Here is a 24,727-nt window from a genome sequence, read left to right as displayed (position 1 = left end):
TGTACAAATTTTAGGGTTATTCTAGTCCTGAGAAAAATGCTGTTGGTATTTTGATAGGGATTGCCTTGAATATGTACATAGCTTTGGGTAGTGTTGATATTTTAACAGAATTAATTCTTCCAATCCATGAGCGTGGGATATCTTTCCATTTGTTTATGTTGTCTTTAATTTCTTTCATCAGTGTTTTATAATTTTTAGAGTACAAGACTTTCACCTGTGTGTTTAAGTTTATTCCCAGGTATTTTATTCTTGTTGGTGTAATTTTAAATGTAATTATTTCCTTAATTTTTCTTTCTGCTGCTTCATTATTAGTGTATAGAAATACAGTAGATTTCGGTATATTGATTTTGTATTCTGCAACTTTACTAAATTTACTTTTAGCAGTTTTTTGGTGGAGTTTTTAGGGTTTTCTATGTATATTATCATGTCACCTGAAAATAATGACACTTTTACTTTTTCCTTACCAATTTGGATGCCTTTTATTTCTTTATCTTGTCTGATTGCTGTGGCTTGGACTTCCAGTGCTATGTTGAATAGAAGTGGTGAAGTGGACATCCTTGTCTTATTGCTGACTTTAGGGGAAAAGCTCTCAGTTTTTCATCACTGAGTATGATGTTAGCTGTGGGTTTTTCATATATGGTTGAGGTATATTTCCTCAAAACCCAATTTTTTGAGAGTTTTTTTTTATCATGAATGATGTCAGATTTTTGTCAAATGCTTTTTCTGCATTTATTGAGATGATCTTATGATTTCTATCCTTCATTTTGTTAATGTGGCATATCTTATTGATTGATTTACAGGTAGTGAACTATCCTTACATCACCAGAATAAATCCCACTTGATTGTGTGAATGATACTTCTAATGTATTATTTTATGCAGTTTGCTAATATTTTGTTGAAGGTTTTGCATCTGTATTCATCAGGAATTTTGGCTATGGTTTACTGTTTTTGTAGTGTCTTTGTCTGGTTTTGGTATGAAGATAATGCTGGCTTCTTATAATGTATTTGGAAGCTTTCCTTCCTCGTCTGCATTTTGGAATAGCTTGAGAATGCTGTTAACTCTTCTTTAAATGTTTGGTAGAATTCACCTGTGAATCCATCTAGTCTTGGACTTTTGTTTTTTGGGAGTTTTTTATTACTGATTCAAGTTCAGTACTAGAAATTGGTCTGTTCAGATTTTCTATTTCTTCCAGATTCAATTTTAAAAGATGGTATGTCTCTAGGAATTTATCCGTCTCTTCTAGATTGTCCAATTTGTTGGCATATAATTTTTCATAGTACACCCATAATCTTTTGTATTTCTTTGGTTTGGTTGTTACTTCTCCTCTTTTGCCTGATTTTATTTATTTGAGTCCCCTCTCCTTTTTTCTTGGTAGTCTAGCTAAAGGTTTATAAATTTTATCTTTTCAAAGAACTAGCTCTTGGTTTCATTGATCTTTTCTATTGCTTTTTTAGTCTCTATGTTATTTATTTCTGCTCTACTCTGTTATTTCCTTTCTTCTACTAACTTTGTGCTTTTTTTGTTCTTCCTTTTCTAATTCCTTTACATGTGAGGTTAAATTGGTTGAGACTTTTTTTGTTTCTTGAGAAGGGCCTCTATTGCTATAAGTTTTCTTCTTAGAACTGCTTTAGGGGCGCCTGGGTGGCCTGGGTGGCTCAGTTGGTTAGGCAACTGCCTTCAGCTCAGGTCATGATCTCAGGGTCTTGGGATAGAGCCCCGCATTGGGCTCTCTGCTCCATGGGGAAGCCTGCTTCTCCCTCCCTCTGCCTGCCGCTCCCCCTACTTGTGCTCTCTGTCAAATAAATAAAAAGATCCCCCCCCCCAAAAGAACTGTTTTAGCTGTGCCCCCAAGATTTTGGACCATTGTGTTTTCATTTCTGTCCATATATTTTATTTCCTCTTTAATTTCTTTATTGATCCATTAGTCATTTAACATGCTGTTAAATGGGTTTTGTGGGTTTTTTTCCAGTTTCCAATTTTTCTTGTAATTGATTTCTGGTTTCATAATGTTGTGGTCAAATAATGCTTGATATGATTTCAGTCTCATTAAATTTATTGAGACTTGTTTTGTGGCCTAACATGTGATCTGTCCTGGAGAAAGTTCCATATACACTTGAAAAGAATGTATATTCTGTTGGGTTGGGAAGGAATGTTCTGTATATATCTGTTAAGTTTATTTGGTCTTATGTGTTGTTCAGAGACACTGTTTCCTTATTGATTTTCTGCCTGGATGATGTATCCATTGATATAAGCAGGATGTTAAAGTCCCCTACTATTATTGTATTACTGTAAATGTCTCCCTTTATGTCTGTTATTATTTGCTTTATGTATTTAGGTGCTCCAGTGGTGGGTGTATAGATATTTATAATTGTTATATTCTCTTGTTAGAATGATCCCTTTATCATTATGCATTGCCCTTCTTTCTCTTATTATAGCATTTGTTTTAAAATCTGTCTCATCTGATATAAGTATTGCTGTCCTTTTTTTTTTTCCTTCCATTTGTATGGAATATTTTCTTCCATCCCTTCACTTTCAGTCTGTATGTGTCTTTAGGTCTGAAGTGAATTTCTTGTAGGCAGCATATAGATGGGTCTTGTTTTTTGTCCATTTCATTTCTTTTGATTAGAGCATTTAGACCATTTACATTTAAAGTAATCATTGATAGGTATTATAGCCATTTTATTGTTAATTGTTTTCTGGTTGCTTTTATAGTTCTTCTCTATTCCTTTCTTCTCTTGCTCTCTTTCCTTGTGATCAACTTTCTATTTTGTTATGTTTGGCTTTCTTTTTCTTTCTTTTGTGTGTGTGTGTGTGTGTGTGTGTATTATAGGTCTTTGGTTTTTGGTTACCATGAAGTTCATATATAACATCTCAAGTATATAGCAGTCTATATTAAGTTGATGGTCACTTAAATTCCGACACTTTTTTTTTGTGAGAGAGAGAGGTGCATGAGTGGGGAGGGGCACAGGGAGGGGGAGAGAGACAATCTTAAGCAGGCTCCACTCACGTGGAGGTCAACCTAAACGAGGGGCTCAATCTCACGACCTAAGATCATGACCTGAGCCGAAATCAAGAGTTGGACACAACTGACTGAGCCACCCAGGTGCCCCCAGACATGTTCTAAAAGAACTTCATTTATATTCCCCCCTCATATTTACATCTTTTATTTTGTGAATCCCTTAAGTAATTTTTTTAGATATATTTGATTTTACTACTTTTGTCTTTTAACAGTCATACTAGCTTTATAAGTGATTGGTCTATTACTTTTACTGTGTGTTTGCTTTTACTCATGAATTTTTTTCCTTTCATAATTTTCTTCTTTTCCACTTAAACAAGTTCTTTTAGCATTTCCTATAAGGCCAGTTTAGTGGTGATGAGCTCCTTTAACTTCTCTTTTCTGGGAAACTGTATCTCTCCTTCCATTGTGAATGATAATCTTGCCAGGTAGAGTATTTTTGGTTGTAAGTTTCTTCCTTTCAGCACTTTGAATATATCATGCCACTCTCTTCTGATCCCCCCAGTTTCTTTTGCAACATCAGCTGATAGCCTTTTGGGGTTTCCCTTGTACATAAACAGTTGCTTCTCTCTTGCTGCTTTTATAATTCTCTTTTTATCTTCAATTTTTGACATTTTATTGTATTTGAATATTTATTTATTTATTTTAGAAAGCGAGTGGGAGGAGGGGCAAAGGAAGAGGGGGAGAGAGAGAGTCTCAGGCAGATTCCATGTGAGCGTGGAGCTGGATGCAGGGCTTGATCCCATGACCCTGAGATCATTACCTAAGTTGAAATCAAGAGTTGGATGCTTAACTGACCCCATCACCCAGAAGCCCTTTTTTGACATTTTAATTATTGTATGTTGTGGTGTGGATGTCCTTGAGTTCAACTTGTTTGGCACTCCTTGTGCCTCCTGAACCTGGATGTCTGTTTACTTTCCCTGGTTAGGGAAGTTTTTAGCCATTATTTTTTCAAGCAAGTTTTCTGCCCCACTTTTCTCTGTCTTCTCCTTGTGGGATCTCTGTAATACAAATGTTTGTTCCCAGATATCCAAGATATGGATGTTATCCAAGATATCCCATACCTGTCGTCATTTAAAAAAATTCTTTTTTCCTTTGGCTGTCTTCCATTTGCTGACCTTTTCTTCCGTATCCTTTAATCTACTGTTGATTCCCTCTAGCGTATTTGTCATTTCAGTTGTTGTATTCTTCAGTCTGACTGGTTCTTTGTTGTATTTTCTGTTTGTTGCAGTTCTCCCTGAGTTCATCCACTCTTCTCTCTCCTCTGGGGAGGATCTTTATAACCATTACTTTGGGCTCTTTATCACATGGATTGGTTATCTCTGTTTCAATTAGTTCTTTTTCTGAGGTTTTGCCTTCTTTCATTTGGAGCACGTTCCTCTCTCTCCCCACTTTGTTTGCATTTCTTTGTATCTATGATTTAGGTGGAACAGCTACTGCTCCGAAACTTGAAGGAATGACCTTGTGTGTGGTCATCCCTTGTGGAGACTGTGTGTGCCCACTAACTGTGGTTGGCTGGCTAGAGCTGTGACTGGTATGGACTGGGAGTCCTGGGACACTTTGTACTCGGGCTGCCCTGGTGGGATGGCTAGAGCTGACATGCGCATGGGTGGGGAAGTCCCAGGGCTCTCTGCGCAGAGGGCACCTCTGCAGGAGAGCGTGGGCTGAAGTGGGTGCATACTTTGGGGTCCTGAGGCTCTCTGTTTAGAGGGAACCTTGGCAGGACAGCTGAAGCTGAAGTGTGTATGGGCTGAGTTAGTTCCAGGCTCTGTGCTGAGGGCATCCTGTGAGGCCAGCCGAAGTTGAACTGGGTAAAAGCCAGGATATTCTGGGGTGCTCCATGCCCCCTGCAAGTTGTTTGGAGCCAAAGTAGTGTGGGCCTGGAGTCTTCTGGGGTGCTTTGCACGGGTGTCACCTTGGTGAAAGGCTGGAGCTATAGTGAGCCCTGACCAGGGAAGTCCTGTTGTGGACCATGCTGAGGCTGGTGTGCATTAGGAGCCAGGGGCTCGGTGAGGCAGCAGGCCGATTAGGGTGCCCACACTCTGCTCCTGTCCATGCCATCAGGGTAGAGAGGAAACATGAACTGTGGTGCTCACCAGCCCTTTCGACCCACGGAGAGTTCCAACAGCTCTCCTGCTGTTTGGTAGGGCTTTAGGGCTGGATCTTTTTTTTTTTAAGATTTTATTTATTTATTTGAGAGAGAAAGAATGAGGCACAGAGAGAGCATGAGAGGGGGAGGGTCAGAGGGAGAAGCAGACCCCCTGCCGAGCAGGGAGCCCGATGCAGGACTCGATCCCGGGACTCCAGGATCATGACCTGAGCCGAAGGCAGTCGCTTAACCAACTGAGCCACCCAGGCACCCTTAGGGCTGGATCTTTTATGTTGCTCTTATAAACTGTGGCTTTTTTTTTTTTTTTTCTGTCCCCTAAGGCAGATGAATCTGCTCAGGGTCCCTCAGCACTATCCCTCCCCACTGCAGTTTGCATCATCAAGGGTGACTTCCCTTTGTAACTAGGTCCCCATCTGTCACCATTCTCTATGTGGTTTCTCCATCTTTTGGTGTGTGGAAGCTGTTCAGTCAGCAGTTAGTTCTTTAGGAGAAATTGATCTATAAATAGGTGTCGATTTGGTGTGTCCATGGTGAAGGTGAGTTCAGGGTGTTCTTACACTGCCTTCTTGGATTGGAACTCCCAAGATTTCCTTTTTTTTTTATTGAATAATACACATATTTAGTGAAATAATAGATATTTAATGTCATATAGTAATATTTCATTGTAATATATACACTACGTTTTCTTTATCCATTCATCAATATACACTGAGGTTGTTTACGTATCTTGGCTATTGTAAATAATGCTGCAATGTCCCATTAACGTGGGAGTGCATATATATTTTTGAGTTAGTGTTTTTGGGTTTTCTTGGATAAATATACAGCAGTGGAGTTACTGGATCCTATGGTAGCTCTCTTTTTAATTTGTTGAGGAACCTTCATGGGTTTTCTATAGTGGTTGCACCAATTTACATTGTCACCACCGGTGTAGGAGGGCTCACTCTTCTCCATGTCCTAGCCAGCATTTACTACCTCTTGTCATTTTGATAATAGCCATTCTAACAGGCAGAGGTGGTAGCTCATTGTGATATTGATTTGCATTTACTAGATGATGAGTGATATTGAGAATCTTTTCACATACCCTGTTGGTCATCTGTATGTCTTTGGAAAAATGTCTGTTCAGTTATTCGGTCCATTTATTAATCACATTGTTTGTTTTGCTATTCAGTTGTGTGAGTTTATAGAGTTTGACTATTAATCCCTTCTCAGATATATGATTAGCAAATATTTTCTCTTATTCAGTAGGTTGCCTTTTCATTTTGTTGATGGTTTCCTTTGCTGTGTAGAAGCTTTTTAGTTTGATGGAGTCTCACTTGTTTGTTCTTTTATGTATGGTATTTGTTTTTGATGTCAGATCCTAAAAAGCATCGCCAAGACTAATGTCAAGGAGCACACCGCCTATGTTTTCTTCTGGAAATTTTAGGTTTCCGTTCCTACATTCAAGTCTTTAATCTATTTTGAGTTGATTTTTGTGTACAGTGTAAGATAGAGGTCCATTTCCATTCTTTTGCATGGGGCTGTCCCGTTTTTCCAACACCATTTATTGAAAACACTATGCTTTCTTCATGATAAATTTTTGGCTCCTTTGTCATAAATTAGTTGACCATATATGCATGGATTTATTTTTGAGCTCTCTATTCTTTTCCATTCATCTATATGTCTGTTTTTATTCTAATAGCATACTGTGTTGATTACTATAGTTTCATAATATAGTTTGAAATCAGGGAGCATGATGCTTCCATCTTTGTTCTTTCTCAGGATGCTTTGTTTGGCTGTTTGGTTGTGTTTTGTGTGTGTGTGTGATTTCATGCAAATATTAGGACTGTTCTATTTCTGTGAAAAATGGCATTGGAATTTTGATGGGGATTGCATTGAACCTGCAGATTGCTCTGGTAAGGCTTAACATTTCTAAAAAACAAAGAATGATAGAAACTCAGTGGTCAAAGATGCTTCATTTAATGTCTCTAATTTTTTGGTTTAATCAAGAACTGGTAAAATTATCATTATTGGTAGGGATAGGCTTAAAAGAAGCACATAAAAAGAATATTATACCACTGGGCTTCTTTGTGAGAAGATCAGCTTATGGATCCCAAATGACAGCATAACTATTACCAGTGTGTAGAATTTTGACTTAAAAAAATGCTTGAGTGGTGCCTGGCTGGCTCAGTGGGTGGAGCATATGACTCCTTATCTTAGGGTTGTGAGTTCAAGCCCCATGTTGGGTGTATTTTTACTTAAAAATAAAATCTTGAAAAAAAAATGCTTGAGAGCAAAACTTACCTGGTCTGTTAGTGTCCATGACCTTTAGATCACCAGAAACAAACATATAAACAAGGAGAGCATCACCTGAATTTCACTATTAGGATACATAAAATGAAACCACCTAAGAAGAGAAAATTCACATTTAAGTTGGAAAATTTTCAATCTGATGCCATGAATTTATGAATTAGCATGAGTTGTGGAAGACAAAAAAAGATGTGCCTGGCTGGCTTAGTTGGAGGAGCATGAGACTCTTGGGGTCCACCATGGGTGTAGACATTATGTAAAAATAAAATCTTAAAGAAAAATGTGTCCGGGAGGGTTTCAAAGAATTGCATAAATGAATACCTGGGAAATGCCTTGGAGTGTTGTAGAGTCTATGTAGGAAAGTATCTTAAATATTCACAAAGCTTGAGAGGTCAATAATAATAGCATTTTCAGTTTATGTGAGACTGATGATTTCCATTCATCCAAATAGTATATATTTCATCATAGATGAAAATGTTAGGATGCACAGAAATAGAATTTCAACCAGTTAATCTCTTCTTAAGATTTTTTTTTTCCTGGGGGCGCCTGGGTGGCTCAGATGGTTAAGCGTCTGCCTTCGGCTCAGGTCATGATCCCAGGGTTCTGGGATGGAGTCCCACATCGGGCTCCCTGCTAGGCGGGGAGCCTGCTTCTCCCTCTGCCTCTCTCTCTCTCTCTGACTTTCATGAATAAATAAATAAAACATTTAAAAAAAATTATAAAAAAAAAGAAAAGATTTTTTTTTTTTTTTTCTGATTCTAGAAAGGTAATGCTAAAGTTTTTAAAGGGCAAGGCATATGGTGGACATTTGCTGTTATTTTGACCACTCAACATCTGAAACTCTTTTCTACTTTAGAATTCCCTGCTTTTTTAATCTAGGTGGTAGAGGCTGAAAAACTCCAGATGCTTGCTTTCCCATGCTGCTTTGGAGTTAATATGCGGACATATGACCAGACATCATCATTCAGATTCATCTGTACCAGATTTAGACTTAGGAGCTACTAACGAGAAACAAAACAAAACAAAACCAAGTAACAGCATACCCAGAGCAAAAATAGTCACGAAATTTAGAAATGATGATGTGTGTTCTCTCTCTTTGGAAAACACTGTAGTGGATGTTGGAAAAGCCACTGATGAAGTCGCTCCTGGTACAGAACTAGTGTCAGTGTTATTGGGCAGGGTGGGCACAATTGTAAGACCTCATTCCCTGCTGAGAGTCACTTAATGTTTTTAATCAACTTCTCTGATTAAAAAAAGGTAGTAACTGCTCATTCTACCAACTTTAGAGAATATAGAAAAGGTCAATGTGTGTGTGTGCTTCCATGTGTATATATAGGTGTATATACACATATATGTAGGAATTTCTTCACAAAATTGGGATCATATCATATAGTTTTTGTGCCTCCCTTTTTAATAGTATTTTTTTTAAAGATTTTTATTTATTCATTTGACAGAGAGACAGCGAGAACAGGAACACAAGCAGGGGGAGTAGGAGAGGGAGAAACAGGCTCCCCGCTGAGCAAGGAGCCCAACGCAGGGCTCGATCCCAGGACCCCGGGATCATGACCTGAGCCGAAGGCAGACGCTTAACGACTGAGCCACCCAGGCGCCCTTTTAATGGTATTTTTAATGCCATTCTTTGACAATACAGTTCTAAATACTTGTATTATTTAATTGTTGTTATTGAATATTTAGAATCTCTAATATTTTGCTGTCATAATTCTTCAAAGAATATTCTTGCATATAAATCTTAGACTAGATTTCTGCTTATTGCTTCAGGATAAATTTCTAGAGAGCAGATTACTAATTCCTGAAATTCAAACATTTTATTTTTTTGGTAAGTGTACTCTTTAATCCTCGTCTCCTATGTCACCCATCTCCCTCCCACTGGTAACCATCAGTTTGTTCTCTAGAGTTAAAAGAGTCTTTTTCTTGGTCTGTCTGTTTTTTTCCCCTTTGTTCTTTTATTTCTTTAATTCCATATATGAGCGAAATCATCCAGTTTTGTCTTTCTCTGACTTATTTTGCTTAGCATAATACCCTCTAGCTCCATCCATGTCATCGCAAATGGCAAGGTTTCATTCTTCTTTATGACGGAATAATATTCCATTGTTATGTATACACACAATTATATATATAATCTCATATATATCACTATTTGCCTATATATCACTTCTTCATCTTTCAGTGGACACTGGGGCTACTGCCGTAATTTGGCTATTGTAAATAATGCTGCTACAAACAGGTGCATATATCCCTTTGAATTAGTGTTTTTGTATCCTTTGGGTAAACATGCAGTAGTGCGATTCCTGAATCATAGGGTAGTTCTATTTTTAACTGAGGAACCTCCATACTGTCTTCCAGAATGGCTGCATCAGTTTGCATCCCCACCAACAGTGCACGAGGGTTCTTTTTCCTTCACATCCTCGTCAACATTTGTTGTTTCTTGTTTTTGATTTTAGCCATTCTGACAGGTGTGAGGTAACAGCTCATTGTGGTTTTGATTTGCATTTCCCTGATGGTTAAGTGGTGATGATGAACATCTTTTCATGTGTCTGTTGGCCATCTGCATGTCTTCTTTGGAGACACTTCTGTTCATGTCTCTTTTGCCCATTTAATTGGATTATTTGTTTTTGGGACAAAGTTCCTTATAAGAACTTTGGTATAAGTTCTTTATATTTTTTAGATACTAACTCTTTATCGGATGTGTCATTTGCAAATATCTTCTCCTATACTGAAGGTTGCCTTTTAGTTTTGTTCCCTTTGCTGTGAAATTTGAACCTTTTAAAGCTTTTCATAGGTTGTAAAATTTCTCTGTATGGGTGGCTTACCCATTCTTGAATCCCTAATGGGTTTGGACTATACTGACACAGAACTTTTATGGAACTGGAATGTCAGACAACATTTCTAAAAATAACGAATATGGCCCTTGTTATGAGAGTGTACTATTCGCGTGACCCTGATGTGCTCTAGAGACATCATCACGTTTGATCCTCCCAATGACATTTTTTGTTGGTACTTTTTTTTTTTTTTAACTTATTTGACAGAGAGAGAGACAGCGAGAGAAGGAACACAAGCAGGGGGAGTGGGAGAGCGAGAAGCAGGCTTCCTGCCGAGCAGGGAGCCCGATGCGGGACTCGATCCCGGGACCCTGGGATCATGACCTGAGCCGAAGGCAGACGCTTAATGACTGAGCCTCCCAGGCGCCCTTGTTGGTACTTTTAGTCACATAAATAAAATGGGGGAAAATGGCCAAAAATCTTCAGGTGACATAACTCATAAAATGTGGACCCAGGAATAAAGCATTATTTTTCTGATTTCAAAGTTCATTTTCTTTCCCCTATATCAATGCCACCCCAGAATTTAGATCATTTTTGAGTTTTGAAATGGATACTTGGGAGGAGAGAAGTATGGGTGAGTTGGAAATAGTAGAGAGGAGGTGAGAAGCAGTTAAAAAGGCCATGTTGTCTTGGTTAAAAGAGTTTACAAACTGACAAAACACAGTGTTAGCAGGGTATTTTAACCAGTGAGGATTTATTAAAAGCCAGGGGGGTGCACCAGGCACAGTTCTTGTCCAGCAGGCTAACAAATAACAAAAGATGTAACCTATTCATTTATTAGCTTATCTGATTAAACAAAATACATTTCATAGAAATGATTATAAAATGCATTGCCAATAGAAACAGAATATCATTTATATTACAGATCTTATGGTACCTAAATAATTATTAATAAAAACCAGCCATCCCATATCGTAAATAGAAGTTAGGAAACCACCAGTTACTTCTTTTAGTCAGCAAAAGAGAGAAGCATGCATTTGTCATGCTGAGAGGGGTTTCAGCATTCCATATAGGCATCCTGTTTCAAAACTATAACATAGTCCACCTATAAACTTAAAAATTCAGTGTTTTTCATCCAGTATCAAATCATATTGTACTTTTTGGTTTAAAGATTAGTTTTGGTTTCAGAGTAAGTTTAATTTAGTACTTCAGTCACATGTGGTCATAGATTCTTGATCTGGGGTGGGTGATGATCAGTCCAATTAAGTATTAGTTACAGGAACAAAACAAAACATAAACAGGATTATTTTTAATCTGCTTTGTGGTATTCCTGCCCATCCTGAATTGAGAAGATACACAGGGTGATTTCAAGCAGAAAGGAACAACAGAAGAGCGGAAAAGAAAAAATGCTGGTGTTTGTTTGAGGCAAGTCTGTTTTGGAAGAGTCAGGGCTAATTCTTGAAAGGACCGTATCAGGTTTTTGGCACATGATCTATCCCTTAGTTCGAAGGCTGGTTCAGAGGGGTGTAAAGGAGAGAAAAGGAGCACAGAAAGGACTAAGAAGGCACGGAGTGGAGTGTGTTTGCTGACACAGGAGAACCGTGGAACCACGATCATCCGAGAGAGTGTCCACCAGGCCCGTCCTGAGACCTCCAGAGATGGGTCTGTGTTCAGGTGGCAGCACTGAGAACTTCCTCAGAGACAGAGGGTCAATGTTTATTGCACAGGAACCAGAATTATCCCGCCCCCACCCCTTGCTGAGCTGGAGACCTTCAAGTGCAAACATGGCTGGGGATGCCGGTCTGCCCGCTCCTCTGGCCAGCAGGGAGCGCTCCGCCAGAATGCCGAGGGGAACACCTTCTTCAAAGGGAAGCTCGAGGTATCATGTTGGCCTGAACAATCCGGTCTGTCAGTCACCATTCTCAAGCAGCTTCTGTAGGTTGTTTTGTATCTGGAAATAATGAGAAGAGAAGTTCCTGTTACTAAATAGAATGGAGTCTATCAAGGGCCCGTTTGCCATGACCTGTGTAATGTTCGAGATGAATCTATTCTACCTTGAATAAAAAGCCACTGGGGCGCCTGGGTGGCTCAGTCCTTAAGCGTCTGCCTTCAGCTCAGGTCATGGTCCCAGGGTCCTGGGATCCCCTGGGTCCCGCCCCTGCTCCGCGGGAAGCCTGCTTCTCCCTCTCCCACTCCCCCTGCTTGTGTTCCTGCTCTCTCTCTGTCAAATAAATAAAATCTTAAAAAAAAAAAAAAAAAAAAGCAACCCCCTGGGTTCAATTTAGATCAGGCAAATGCTGCTTAATGGATTCCAACTCCGTTGATAATCCACTTTAAAATGAAAAAAAACAAAAAAAGAGGGCTAAAAATGAAGAGTGGCACAAAGATGAAAGTGTCAGGAAAGACCAAGAGAAATCAGATGGAAGGAAAAGAACAAAGCCTTGGCAACACCAAGGGTGACCTAAATGCAGAGATAATGGGAAACCGATCCTTACAGAGCCTGTGTGTCATGTGGTGTCTGATTCAAACCATCAATGTTTAACACTCCATTTAGATATTACCCATTTCCCAGAAGACTGAGTTTCAAGGCCCAGGGTCCGTGACGTATCTTTGGATCTCGAGACTACAGTACAGTGTTGGGCATCAAAAACGTGCTCAGTAGATGTTTGTTGGGTAAGTGAACTTTCAAGAATTCTGAGCAAGGAATTCTCAACAAGCAATACTGTGATGGGAGTGAGGAACCCCACGGAAGAAAAGAAAGATTATATATATATTTTTATTTGAGAGGGCACAAGCATGAGTTGGGGGAGGGGCAGAGGGAGCGAGAGAATCTCAAGCAGGCTCCCCACTAAGGGTGGAACCCAATGCGGGGCTCGATCTCAGGACCCTGAGATCATGACCTGAGCAAAAAGGCAGACCCTTAACAGACTGAGCCACACAGATGCCCCAGAAACCAAACATCTGTAAGCATGTCATGAAACATAAAGAAATTCTCTTCAATTCTCAGCAACTCACATTTTAGAAAAGAAAACACTTTGGGTGGCTACACCTGACCTTCTCTAGGATGATTTTGGGTTAAAAAAAAAAGTTTCCAAGTTTGTCCACAGGTTCAATAGGAATTCTAGGTCATCCTTTGGTTTAGAACTGAACTTTGGAAACTCCTTCGCGCTCAATACTTCAGTAGCTGAATGCTAACTACCATTTAGTCTAGCAAAACCAACATCATTTGGCTCATTTGTATTTCACATTTTTAAAAAAAGATTTTATTTATTTATTTGACAGAGAAAGAGAGGCACAGTGAGAGAGGAAACACAAGCAGGGGGAGTGGGAGAGGGAGAAGCAGGCTCCCCACTGAGCAGGGAGCTCGATGAGGGGCTCGATCCCAGAACCCTGGGATCATGACCCGAGCCGAAGGCAGACGCTTAACGACTGAGCCACCCAGGCGCCCCTGTATTTCATGGTTCTTACCGAGTAATCATGACCACACTGTTAGGGGAACCCACCACATGCTGGGCATTTGTAGTAACAGTTTGAACTGAACCCTGCACTTGAAACCTTAAGGTTTAGGGCAGAAACAAACCACCAGATGGAAGAGATAGACATATACTGGAAGGAGAAGTGAAGAAATGTTAATTAGGTTTAACTCTGGGCCCTTTCTCCTGTGCCCATCTTCCTGTCCGCCCTCCTCCTGGCTTTGAAGAATGACAGAGGCTTCAGGACAGATTTGCTCGAGAACTGCCCTACTGTTAGATACTTCTAGAGGGTAAAGGTACATCAGTGGCTTTCCTGGCAAGGCCTCAGGTTGGACTGTGAGGAGCCCCAAACACAACTTTGGAATCCGACCTGGTTCAAATTCCAGATCTGCCAACTTTCTCCGCGTGTCTCCTTGAGACAGTTACTTGGAAACTTGGACTCTTCGTCTGTCAGAAGAGTGACATCCATCTGGCAGGGTTCTAACAGAGACTGAACACAGTATTTCACGTATGGCAACCATCAGCCTGGGTGGGGCCGGCTGTGTCCCTCCACTGAGCCCTGTGTCAGCGGTCACTGGCTGGCGGGCGCTTGTGGTGGACAGAAATCTTTCTAAGGAAGAAAAGCCAAAGACACACCCACAAGGAGAATGAGACTGAAACCCATTTCTTGGTGGAAATAAAAAAATAAAATACTCTTTCCTATTTACCATGACATCCCCTGGCTGGGTTTTTGGTCACACAGGCTGCTTGCTACGCTCTGAAGGTGTTTGCGTGCATAACCCCTGCTCTCTGGCCGTCAAGAGGCACTTACGGCTCCCGCCCCAACCCAGGAAATAAATGAGTCACCTTTTCTAATTTCATTATGTTAGCCGTCAGCTGTTGGCAGAGGACCTCCACATTTAACTGTACTTGTGACCCCAGGCCAGATGGTGCTGTCTGTCTGCAAGAACAAAGAGAAAAATGATTGTGGGCAGCGGATGGCAAAGGAAGAAGTAGAATGAACACATTTTAAATTTATCTGAACAGAAAACTCGGTTACAGTAGTCGAGCATGAGCCTTTCACTTGTTAACGTCGGGAAGGCCCTGTCGTAATCCCCCAAGGCAGACTGGACGGTAGTCCCCCCAAGGCTGACTGGACGTGGAGGGGACTGCATCTTAAAAGCTCAGCTGGATGTCTCTTGAGCTGTTTTCGTTGAAGTGGCAGTGTTATGCCCTGGCTTCCGAACAAAAAAATCAGGTGATTCTGCTCAAGCACATAGTTTCTTAGACCTCTTGGTCCTCTCGGATCCTCGCTGTCCCCACCGGAGCAGAAATGGGCAAGAATTATTGCTCTTCTCAGTCACAGGCTTATTTCTCATGGGAGGAGGGACCCTTTACACAGGAGCTTTCAGAATGTATAGGAATTTTAGTCAAATTGCTGCTCAAGTGTGAGACTTCTGTAGTTTTTTTTTTTTTTTTTTTTTTTGAGACTTGCCATGCCCATGTAACTGCCCTTGTCTTATAATGGAACACGTACTCATTGTGCACCATTTGAACTATTTACGGCATGAGCTCTTCCCCAGGGCCCACTGGGGTCCTATACCAGCTGAAACTGTAGGAAATTGAGAGCTGTATGTACATTTTCCTGGAGAGATGGTCTAAAAAGCCGTTGATCAGATTTTCATGTTAAGGTTAACAACCCTGGTCTCTACCTTCTCCATATTTCTTGGCTGTAATTTATTTAGCCATTAAGTTTTTGGGTGGCAGTGATGGGTCTAATTATTTTACACAGGTACTTGGTGAATGACTGATGATCGTCTAAACATTAAGAAAGCAATCAGATGTTTTTCTGTTTACCCTTACTAAAAATAAACAATTCCTTCTTTATCCCTGAGCCACACCATCAAAATCTTAGATCCCAAACAGGAACCTGAAGGGGAATCTTTCGGTGTCTAGAGGCAAGAACGGAGACCCACAGAGCTGATGGGTCAACATGTAATTCTGACAGCATACAAGCTACGGACACACTAACAAAGCCCGTAAAAGGTACGGATTCTGCGACAACTAACCAACCCACTTACAAGTGCGGGTCTAGCTACTGGGCAGCATGGCTGGATCACCTTGGCAGAGAGAGAGACATGGGAGAAGCTCAGGTCCTATAAATTACTTTATGAACATCTTCCTGTCATGGGTGTTCCTGGTCTCGTGTCATAAATAATCCTTGTGATTTTTCCTTCAAATGATAATTTTTCAGACTGTACTTCTCCCTAAGTTGATTATTTAAAGAGTGGACTGAATATTCCTTTTGTCCTTGTTCGTGGAGTTTCCCCCCTCATCATCACCAAGTTAACATATGATAATAGGACATGAGGTACATTTTTGTGTAAAAAAAAAAAAAAATCAACCCTATATATGATAGTGAACTAGGAGGGCATGCTAGATTAGTGTAGAAAAAGTATGTTAACATTTTTTTTTTAAGATTTTATTTATTCATTTGAGAGAGAGGCAGAGGGAGAGGGAGAAGCGGACTCCCTGCTGAGCTGGGAACCTGACATGGGGCTCGATCCCAGGACCCTGAGATCATGACCTGAGCCGAAGGCAGACGCTTAACCATCTGAGCCACCTAGGCGCCCCTGTATGTTAACATCTTGAACAAGATGGGAGAGAGTAAGGGTATAAATCTGTTCTAGACTGTTCTTTATGTTTCCGTATTATTGGCTCAAAGGTATACATTATGGTTCAAAAAGAACCTGTATGCCAGCAGACGTGTAAGCCACGGGACAAGACTTTTAGGTAGTTGTTTGAGCATAAAGAGGCCCTAGAATGGTATAGTCTAATAGTTCTCCAAGTGTAGAACCAGGCTGGCACCATCAGCATCACCTGGGAACTTGACAGAAATGCAAATTCTCGGGTCCTCAGTTCTAGTTCATCAGAAACTCTGGGGATGGGCCCTGCAATCTGTTTTAACAAGCCATCCAGATGATTCCGAAGCACACTCTAAACAGCCTAATCCAATTCCTAGGCTTTGACTTTACAACCAAGTCACTGGTAGACTGGAAAGCCTGTCCTCCGTGTAGTCAGAGAGATGTGCATCTGAATCCTGATTTTATTACAAACTGTATGACATTAAATTATTTATTTGGTCTCATTGTCCTCGTCTGTAAAATGGGAATAAAAGTTATCTTAAAAGGTTACGGTAAATAAAATGAGAGAAAATTGTGCATATATATATCTATTCTAACAGAGTCTCTAGCACATGGTATAAACTCTGTAATGAGTATCTCTACTTTTAGAACTTAAGTTAGGCACCTGGCTGGCTCAGAAGAGCACATGACTCTTGATCTCTGGGTCACGAGTTTGAGCCCCACGCTGGGTGCAGAGATTACTTAAAATAAATAAATAAACTAAAACCCCCCCCCAAAAACCCAACAGTTAAAAAAAAAAAAAGAACTTGGGTTAAAAGTATGCTTTCTAACATGGGGTAATTTATTTCACTTTTTAGGTAATGGATCAAAATTCTTATGTATATGGATTTGAAGGAAAGAGCTCTATGTCTGAAAGGTTTAATTAGGTCAGACGTGTTAAAAATGACAGTGATGGAAAATCTTCACAGATGCATTCAGCTAATTACTAGTCACAGAGATCTTAAAAGTGGTCAAGAGTTTCGTCAATATAAAGGGTTAATGCATGATAAATGAGCTGAGTTACTTCAACTGCTTCTTTCCTATTAATGTCTTCACCCACTGCCATTTTACTAAGATAAACTGGTATATTTTAATAAATGGGCCAAGGTCACAACTGAGTCTTAGGCTACCAGAACAAGATAATGTAAAGTCAGGCTTGTTTCTTGATAAACTGGCAACACTCTAGCAAGAACAGTTCAGAGTCAGGGCATTCATCTCTAGGACCCTCCCACCTACCCCTTTACTTCCCACAGATACGCTTAACAAAATGTCCCATACAGAATGTAACCTCGACTCATGTTTGCTAAGAAGGATAGTAAGCGCCCCACGTTATGCTAGTCTCAGGAGCAAGCAGACGACAGCACGGGAGGGAATCGTCTTACTCATGATGATGAGTGTCCACAATGGAGGTCAGTGACCCCAGCCTCTCCTCCAGAGTATTAATTCTGTATCTCATGTAGAAGGTCGAGATGATTAGTGCACACACACTGCAAAGGGATAAAAGAGAAATTCTCAATAGGCTCATGACCTGACCTGAAACCATCAACTCAGAGCCAGTGTGGTACCTTTAAGGCAAGATATTCTCCAAAATTAACTTGCCACAGAGACTTGAAAAAGGTCTTTTTTCAAAAGGCTGATGCTTGTCAAAAACTTGAGAGCTAGAACGGGATTTAAAATCTTCTGGCCCAGGTTCCTCAACTTACAAACAATGGCCATTCTACTAGGGTCTCGCAAAGCCTTGCCCAAGGTGGATGACCGAGCTGTGCTCCTTCTCCCCTGTGGTGCTGTGTCCCTTACCAGGAGGGCCTGGCCAGTGAGTGCCCAGTCTTACTCTCTAGTGACTCACAAGTTCCCTTCATTATCTGCAAACAAAACTGGGCACATCCTCCTTGGTAGTAAGGAACAGCCTAGAACTGGGTCAGCCTATTTTCAGAAAAACAACTGGTGAAAGGCTGGAAGCTGAGGGGAAATGTCTTAAAGTCTATGCCTGAGTTTTCACAGTAAAAGGGATGATGGCATTTTGACATTGTTTTGGTCTCCATCCAGAGAACATGGGATAGATGAGAAAATAAATAGTAAGGCCAAAGATGCTTCATCATCCACAGAACAATTTCCGTAGTAATAGTATCCACTCAGAATGTAGTCCTCTGCTGGAATTGACCCAATTTGGTCTTCCCTCCCCCCTTCTATTTATTTAAATAAGGGGATGAATAGGAAAATGTGACCTAAGCCTAAGGAAAACAAAATGCTGGAATAGGAGATAAAAATTGTCAAAGGAAAGATGTGGGTCACATGAGAGATTTACAATGACTCTTGGAAGTGTGAGATTATTCTTTTAGAGAAATGAATGATTTTAAGTCACTCATAGTAAATTCATCTACTTACATGATTGCGTAAAATATAAGAATATGGTGGAGAGTCATACATGTCTGAGACCTGACTTTGTGTAAGTCTCCAATGGTTTCTGACTGACCTGTTGTGGGGGAAGAAACAAAAAAACAAGACAGTTTTGAAACTACAACACACCTCCTTCATCCAGCAAAGTCCCTATGGGGAAGAGGTACTTGAAAGAGGCAATTATTCCCGGATAACAGACACTGAAGAAAACGCTGACTGAAGCCTTCCAGGTGTCTATCCTTGCTCTCATATCAATATAATCGGTAAACAGCTATTAGAATACTTACTAAATAAGCAATAATTTAATAATTTGAGTTTTATCACCAATTTTTGGATAACATTCTCAAAATACTAAAAATAATGAAGGGACCTCCAGGAAGGCTATTCACCTTTGTATCCCTCACAATAAAGCACAGAACTGGATACTATTTGGTGAATGAGTATATGAATTAATATGCACAGAACAAAGACCTACAGCAAGAAGGGAGGGGATATGAAAGGCAGTCATAAAGTGAAATATGAGGGCCTTTTATTTTTTATTGAAGATTTTATTTATTTCTTTAGTGAAGAGAGAGCACGAGTAGAGGGAAGGGCAGAGGGAGAGGGAGAAGTAGACTCCCCATAGAGCAGGGAGCACGATGCAGGGGGATTGATCCCAGGAACCCTGAGATCATGACCTGAGCCAAAACCAAGAGTGGGGTGCTTAACCAACTGAGCCACCCAGGTATCCCTGACCTCTGAGGGCCCTTTAAAAGTTACAAGCAGATGACCGCCACCACCCCCTTTACCCAAGACATTCTGTTCCTTACCATGTACAGGGAGATTCTTGGCTTTTCCTTCAGGCACTCTATTCACATGGGCATCTGCCCGAGTTGGTTTTGTTTCTCCCTTGGAGACATTCAGAACTGTCTGGGATTCTGTCACATGGAAATCTATCAAGCCAAAATGGGGCTGGCTAAGTTTTCTTCCCAATGCATTTAAAAACACAGCATCAACCACGAAGCAAATCAATCTCACAACATGCATAATGGCTGAGAATATAAATGGATCTTCTCACAAGTTGGTTTAATGGTTAGGTATTGAAATTCAATGCTTAAGGAAGTCAGAAAATTATATAAGGACAGTCTGTCCTTAGCCCACTGACTCATGGGGACCGTGCAGCTAGAACAGTGAATAATATGACTGAAAGAAGAGGTAAAAAAGACATTTTGTGTTTTTCAATCACTCTAATATTGTGTCGATTTAAGAGACATTTATTAAATGTGTATAAAGAAATGGATTTTTACCATGTAGACACGTCCTTTCCCTAAAACTTTTGAACTACCCTTTCTCCAGAGTCCCTTCTCAATTGTTAATTAATTGCTAATTAGTCCCTTAATTAATTGACAAGGTGGTTTTTGTTGGTGTTGTTTTTGTTTTAAAGGGGGGAGATGAGGATGTTTGGTGGAGCATTGCATTTTAGTTAACATACAGAAATTTCTCAGACCTCGCGAGTTCTCGGATTCAGGAGTCTGAGACCCAGAGCTGCTGTATCCTTCCATGTCTTGCCTTCTTTGTTGAACCACTCCATCCAGATCTGAGAATTCATCGTTGAAATCCTGAAGGGAAACAAGGAAGTGTACAGAGTCCAATTCCCCTCAGTAAACAGACAGGCCTCTGTAACCCCCAGCCCTTTCACTTAGGCCTCACCTATAAAATACTGAAAGAGAAGAGAGGATTATTCCATACCGCTGGGATTTCCCCAACAGATCAGAGTATTTGATGACCAAAACAGATTTTTCTGGGCAGTTAAAATCTTGTCAGCAGTGGCCAACTTGTTTGAAAACAACAAATGTCTAGAAAAAGAACTGCTGATGATTGCAAAGTTTCCAGAGTCAAACTGGAAAAGTCTCATTAGCACTCTGTCATGAGAAAAAGTGAATGACGCAGACGTATACGAGAAAAAAATAGACGCACAGTTTTCTAAATCCATGTTCTAAATGTGAAGGTATTCTTTAAATCATAGTTTAAAAAAAGGTATTGGAAATGAAAGAAAAAATGGCTTTAACAACTTAGACACTGAAAGCAAATTTTTAGCTTTTCTTACCCCCCTCAACCAAATTAAAAGAGAGTCTGTGCTATCACTTTTGAATTATAGAGGGAGGATAGAGGGGTGAGCAGTTGGGAAAAAGCAGGGATGTTTTACTTTATATCCCCCAAATGCTTAAGAACTGAAGGGACCACAGGTGTCTTATAGTAGCTATCTTTTGGTCATTTCAAAAATTCATTTCAATTTCATGCAAGAATATATAGGGGATAGAAAGTTGAAGAATTCAAGTCTCTTCGATTTAATAATTATTGACTGAATGCCTATCATGTATCAGGCAGGATGCAGAGCTTGTTAGACAGGTGACTGCACTTAATCTTCACCCCCAATATCATGAGGTTGGCATTTTGCTGGATGAAGAAACTGAGTCAGAGCAGTTAAAGAGCTTGTCTGATGGCATAACTCAGCTGGGTGGAGCCCAAGTTTGGTGGATTCCAAATCATATGTGTTGGCTTTTATTTTGTACTACTTCCCACTCCTTTCCCCCGCCCAAGGTGTTTTTTTTTTTTTTAATTGAGATAAAAATTTATGTAATATAAAAGTCATCATTCAAAGCATATAATTTAGTGGTTTTTAGAATAATCACAACATTAAGCAGCTTATTTCAGAACATTTCCACCACCCCCAAAGTGAAACCCTTTACCTAGTAGCAGCCACTCCTAATTTCTCCCTCCCCCATCCCTCAGCAACCACTGATCTACTTTTCCTATCAGTTTGTCTGTTTGGGACATTTCGTATAAATGGAATCATACCATATGTGGCCTTTCGTGTCTGGCTTCTCTTGCTTAGCATCATGTTTTCTAGGTTCTTCCATGTTGTATGTGTCAGTACTCCTTCCTTTATATGGTCAAATAATATTCTACTGTATGGACATACTACATTTTATTGATCCATTCAGTAGATGATGAACATTAGAATTGTTTCTATTTTTAGGCTACTACGAACAGTGCAGCTGTGAACATTTTTTTTTTTTTTTTGAAGATTTTATCCATTCATCTGAGAGAGAGCAAGAGAGAGAGAGAGCTCAGAGAGGGAGAGGGAGAAGCAGACTCCCTGCTAGAGCAGGGAGCCCGATGTGGGACTTGATCCCGGGACCACGAGATCACGAACTAAGCTGAAGGCAGACGCTTACCCGACTAAGCCACCCAGGCGTCCCAGCTATGAACATTCTTGGACAACTTTTTACGTGTACAAGTTTTCAATCCCTGTACTATTTGACAGCTCTCAAAAAGAAAAGATTTGGAGATGTGAAAACCATGGGCTCATACCATCGCACCCAAGGTATTCCAGCATTTTTTTTTTTTTTTAAGATTTTATTTATTTATTTGAGAGAGAGAATGAGAGACAGAGAGCACGAGAGGGAAGAGGGTCAGAGGGAGAAGCAGACTCCCTGCCGAGCAGGGAGCCCGATGCGGGACTCGATCCCGGGACTCCAGGATCATGACCCGAGCCGAAGGCAGTCGCTTAACCAACTGAGCCACCCAGGCGCCCCGGTATTCCAGCATTTAACAGTAATTATTTTGGGAATAAGCACTTGAATAAATATGGCGAGGACTCTCTGGGGCCGACATTATACCATTATAGGTATAAATCTTGTACAAATGGGGGGAATTACTTTCCGCTGGAGATTTACTATATAGTCAACGAAATCTAAAGGGGGTAAAAAAAACCTCTTTCACTTGGTCACTACAGAGTTCTTTCACAGTTATTTCTGGATGTTCCTCATCTTTTCTACTAAGCTATAAAGTCTTCAAAGGCAAGAACTAGTTTTGATTTTTCTTGGTGTCCTTACACTAGCACAGTGCCTGGAACATAGAAGACAATCAACGATTTGTGGGGATGAATCATGCCCCTACCATAAGAGACTGGCGAATCCCTCTAAAACAACACTGACAAGCAAAGACAGCAAGATTTTACAAACACCTCCACCGACCACTCACTCGCCCAGACAGTCCATTATCCTGTTTCCTTCGTAGGATGGCTCTTTAGTTACTTGAAAAAAGTTTATAGCCTCCTATGGCCCCCCTTTACTTCAGCACAGAAATGCCCTGTGTCTTCACATTTTCCCTCAGATATTAAGGTCTACACTCCTTCCATCCCCTGATCCTGGTGTAAGGAGAAGTGTCATTGTGGGACACATGCCCTTTCTGTTGGATTTAGATAGTTACGGAGGCAACTCACCAGAGGCAGAGATGAAGGGCGGTCTGCCCGGAAACTGTTTTCAAGAGAAGACGGGTTGGGACTGTTCCCGACGCTCGTGTTCTGAAATTAATGAAACAAAATGAAAAACCAGATCGACTAGGAAACCAGAGGAAATAGAAAAGAGAGACAGCAACCGAGGCTCAGGAATGTTGTACTCACTTCTAAGTGTCCACACACAGATTTTAGTAGCTTGTAAGTAGAATCTCTGGAGAGTAGGGAGACAAATATGTACTGAAAAACAAGACAGAGTCATTATTAACAAATACTGCCTGGAAAGATGTGAGGGTTCAGAGTGCAAACAATTTATCTGTATATAATTTTTTTCCTTTTCAAATGATGGAGACTGTTCTTTGGTCTACAGTCTCATGCACCCACACATTTTTTTTTTATTCCATTTTCTGTAATAAACCAAACCTCTTCCCCCACAACAGCAACAAAACCGTCAAACCTCATTTAAGTAATAAAGCATCATGAAGGTTCTAATACGCTAACATGGATGCCCCAAACACGCCCAGGCAGGCTTAAAAATAATAATGATAATTAAAAAAAAAAGGCTAGTGATATTTGCTAGATCCTCTTTAAAGCTTGTTCCCCGCCCCCTTTCTTTTAAGGTATTTAACAAGTCCCAAGGGTCCTCTCTGTTCTGACCTAGATTTCCACTAACAATTTCCCAGAGGCTCTCACAGGCTTGTTCTTTTTCAAGCCACTTCCAGATTCTCCCTTGTACAAATACGGAGATTTTCGAGTGGATGTGTATACGTAAGCGATGGGAAAGAAGTGAAATCAGACGAGACAAGGAATTTGGAGACACAGGACATAAGGAAAAACGATTTTAGCAAGAACAGGATGTTAAGAAAATACTAAAACTCAGTCTTCCTCTGTCTGTTTGGGCCACAGAATCTTTTCAGAGCCCCTTTCCACAAGTTTGTGATTATCCCTGTCACTCATCGACGAGAGCACGTGATAGGCTTTCCCAGCAAGCACGTATTCCAAAGGAGTTAACACTGTGGATTCTGCTGTTAGACCTAGTTGCTAGGTCTGGCTCTCCCACTTTCAAGAGGGTACTGGGCAAACTGCTAAAACCACTCTTGGCTTCACTTTTTCTTTTCTTTTGAAGATTTTATTTATTTATTTACACAGAGTATGCGGATGGGGGCGCAGAGGGAGAGAGAGAATCTCAAGCCGACTCCACACTGACTGCGGAGCCCAGTGCGGGGCTCGATCCCATGACCCTGAGATCGTGACCTGAGCCGAAATCGAGTCTGATACTCAAGCGACCCTTGGCTCCAGTTTTAACAACACCTACCCCTCCTAGGTGGCAGTGTGGAATCAATGTAAAAACAGAAGGAAAGCATTTAGTGTGCCTGACGAGAAGTACTTGATGCTCATTAGCCATTAGTATTAAAACACCTTTTTTTTTTTTTTTTCCCCAAAATATTAACCTATTTCCCACCTCATCAGATTAGGCTCTCTTGTCTTTTCTCCGCCCACCTTCCCTCTTCAAGTTACCCAGTAGGGTTAGAAATGGAATGCAGCTTTCTTGCTTTCATTGAAATAGTAGGTAAAATCTTAAAAAAATAATTTCAAGTGAGAAATGAGTAGGCGAACTATTCCACTCCCTCTTTCTGGCCAAACTGAAATGAACACCACTCTCAATGCAAATACTTCTGGTTGCACGTGTGTGGGGCAGCCCAAGTCAGGAGGAGCTCTAGA

General features: G+C 40.5%; 1 protein-coding gene across 3 annotated transcripts in view; it reads right to left on the bottom strand.

The window, feature by feature from the left end:
- Positions 1-10,919: 10,919 nt before the first annotated feature.
- The window catches only part of GRAMD2B (GRAM domain containing 2B), a 70,304-nt gene continuing 56,496 nt past the window's right edge, over positions 10,920-24,727 (bottom strand). For 2 of the 3 annotated variants that reach the window (XM_035014018.1, XM_035014019.1), the window contains 8 exons: positions 23,174-23,245; positions 22,994-23,074; positions 20,198-20,324; positions 19,536-19,658; positions 18,715-18,802; positions 17,712-17,816; positions 14,513-14,606; positions 10,920-12,144 (listed from right to left, as the gene is read on the bottom strand). In XM_035014018.1, the coding sequence (XP_034869909.1) occupies positions 12,103-12,144; positions 14,513-14,606; positions 17,712-17,816; positions 18,715-18,802; positions 19,536-19,658; positions 20,198-20,324; positions 22,994-23,074; positions 23,174-23,245 (732 nt within the window). In that variant the 3' untranslated portion in view covers positions 10,920-12,102. The remainder of the gene's footprint in view (positions 12,145-14,512; positions 14,607-17,711; positions 17,817-18,714; positions 18,803-19,535; positions 19,659-20,197; positions 20,325-22,993; positions 23,075-23,173; positions 23,246-24,727) is intronic. The other variant, XM_035014020.1, reaches the window with a different exon arrangement.

The sequence above is a fragment of the Mirounga leonina genome, unplaced genomic scaffold (assembly GCF_011800145.1).
Source record: "Mirounga leonina isolate KUSES-001 unplaced genomic scaffold, KU_Mleo_1.0 Mir_168, whole genome shotgun sequence".
Lineage (NCBI taxonomy): Eukaryota > Metazoa > Chordata > Mammalia > Carnivora > Phocidae > Mirounga > Mirounga leonina.
This window is presented reverse-complemented; position numbering and strand designations above follow the sequence as displayed.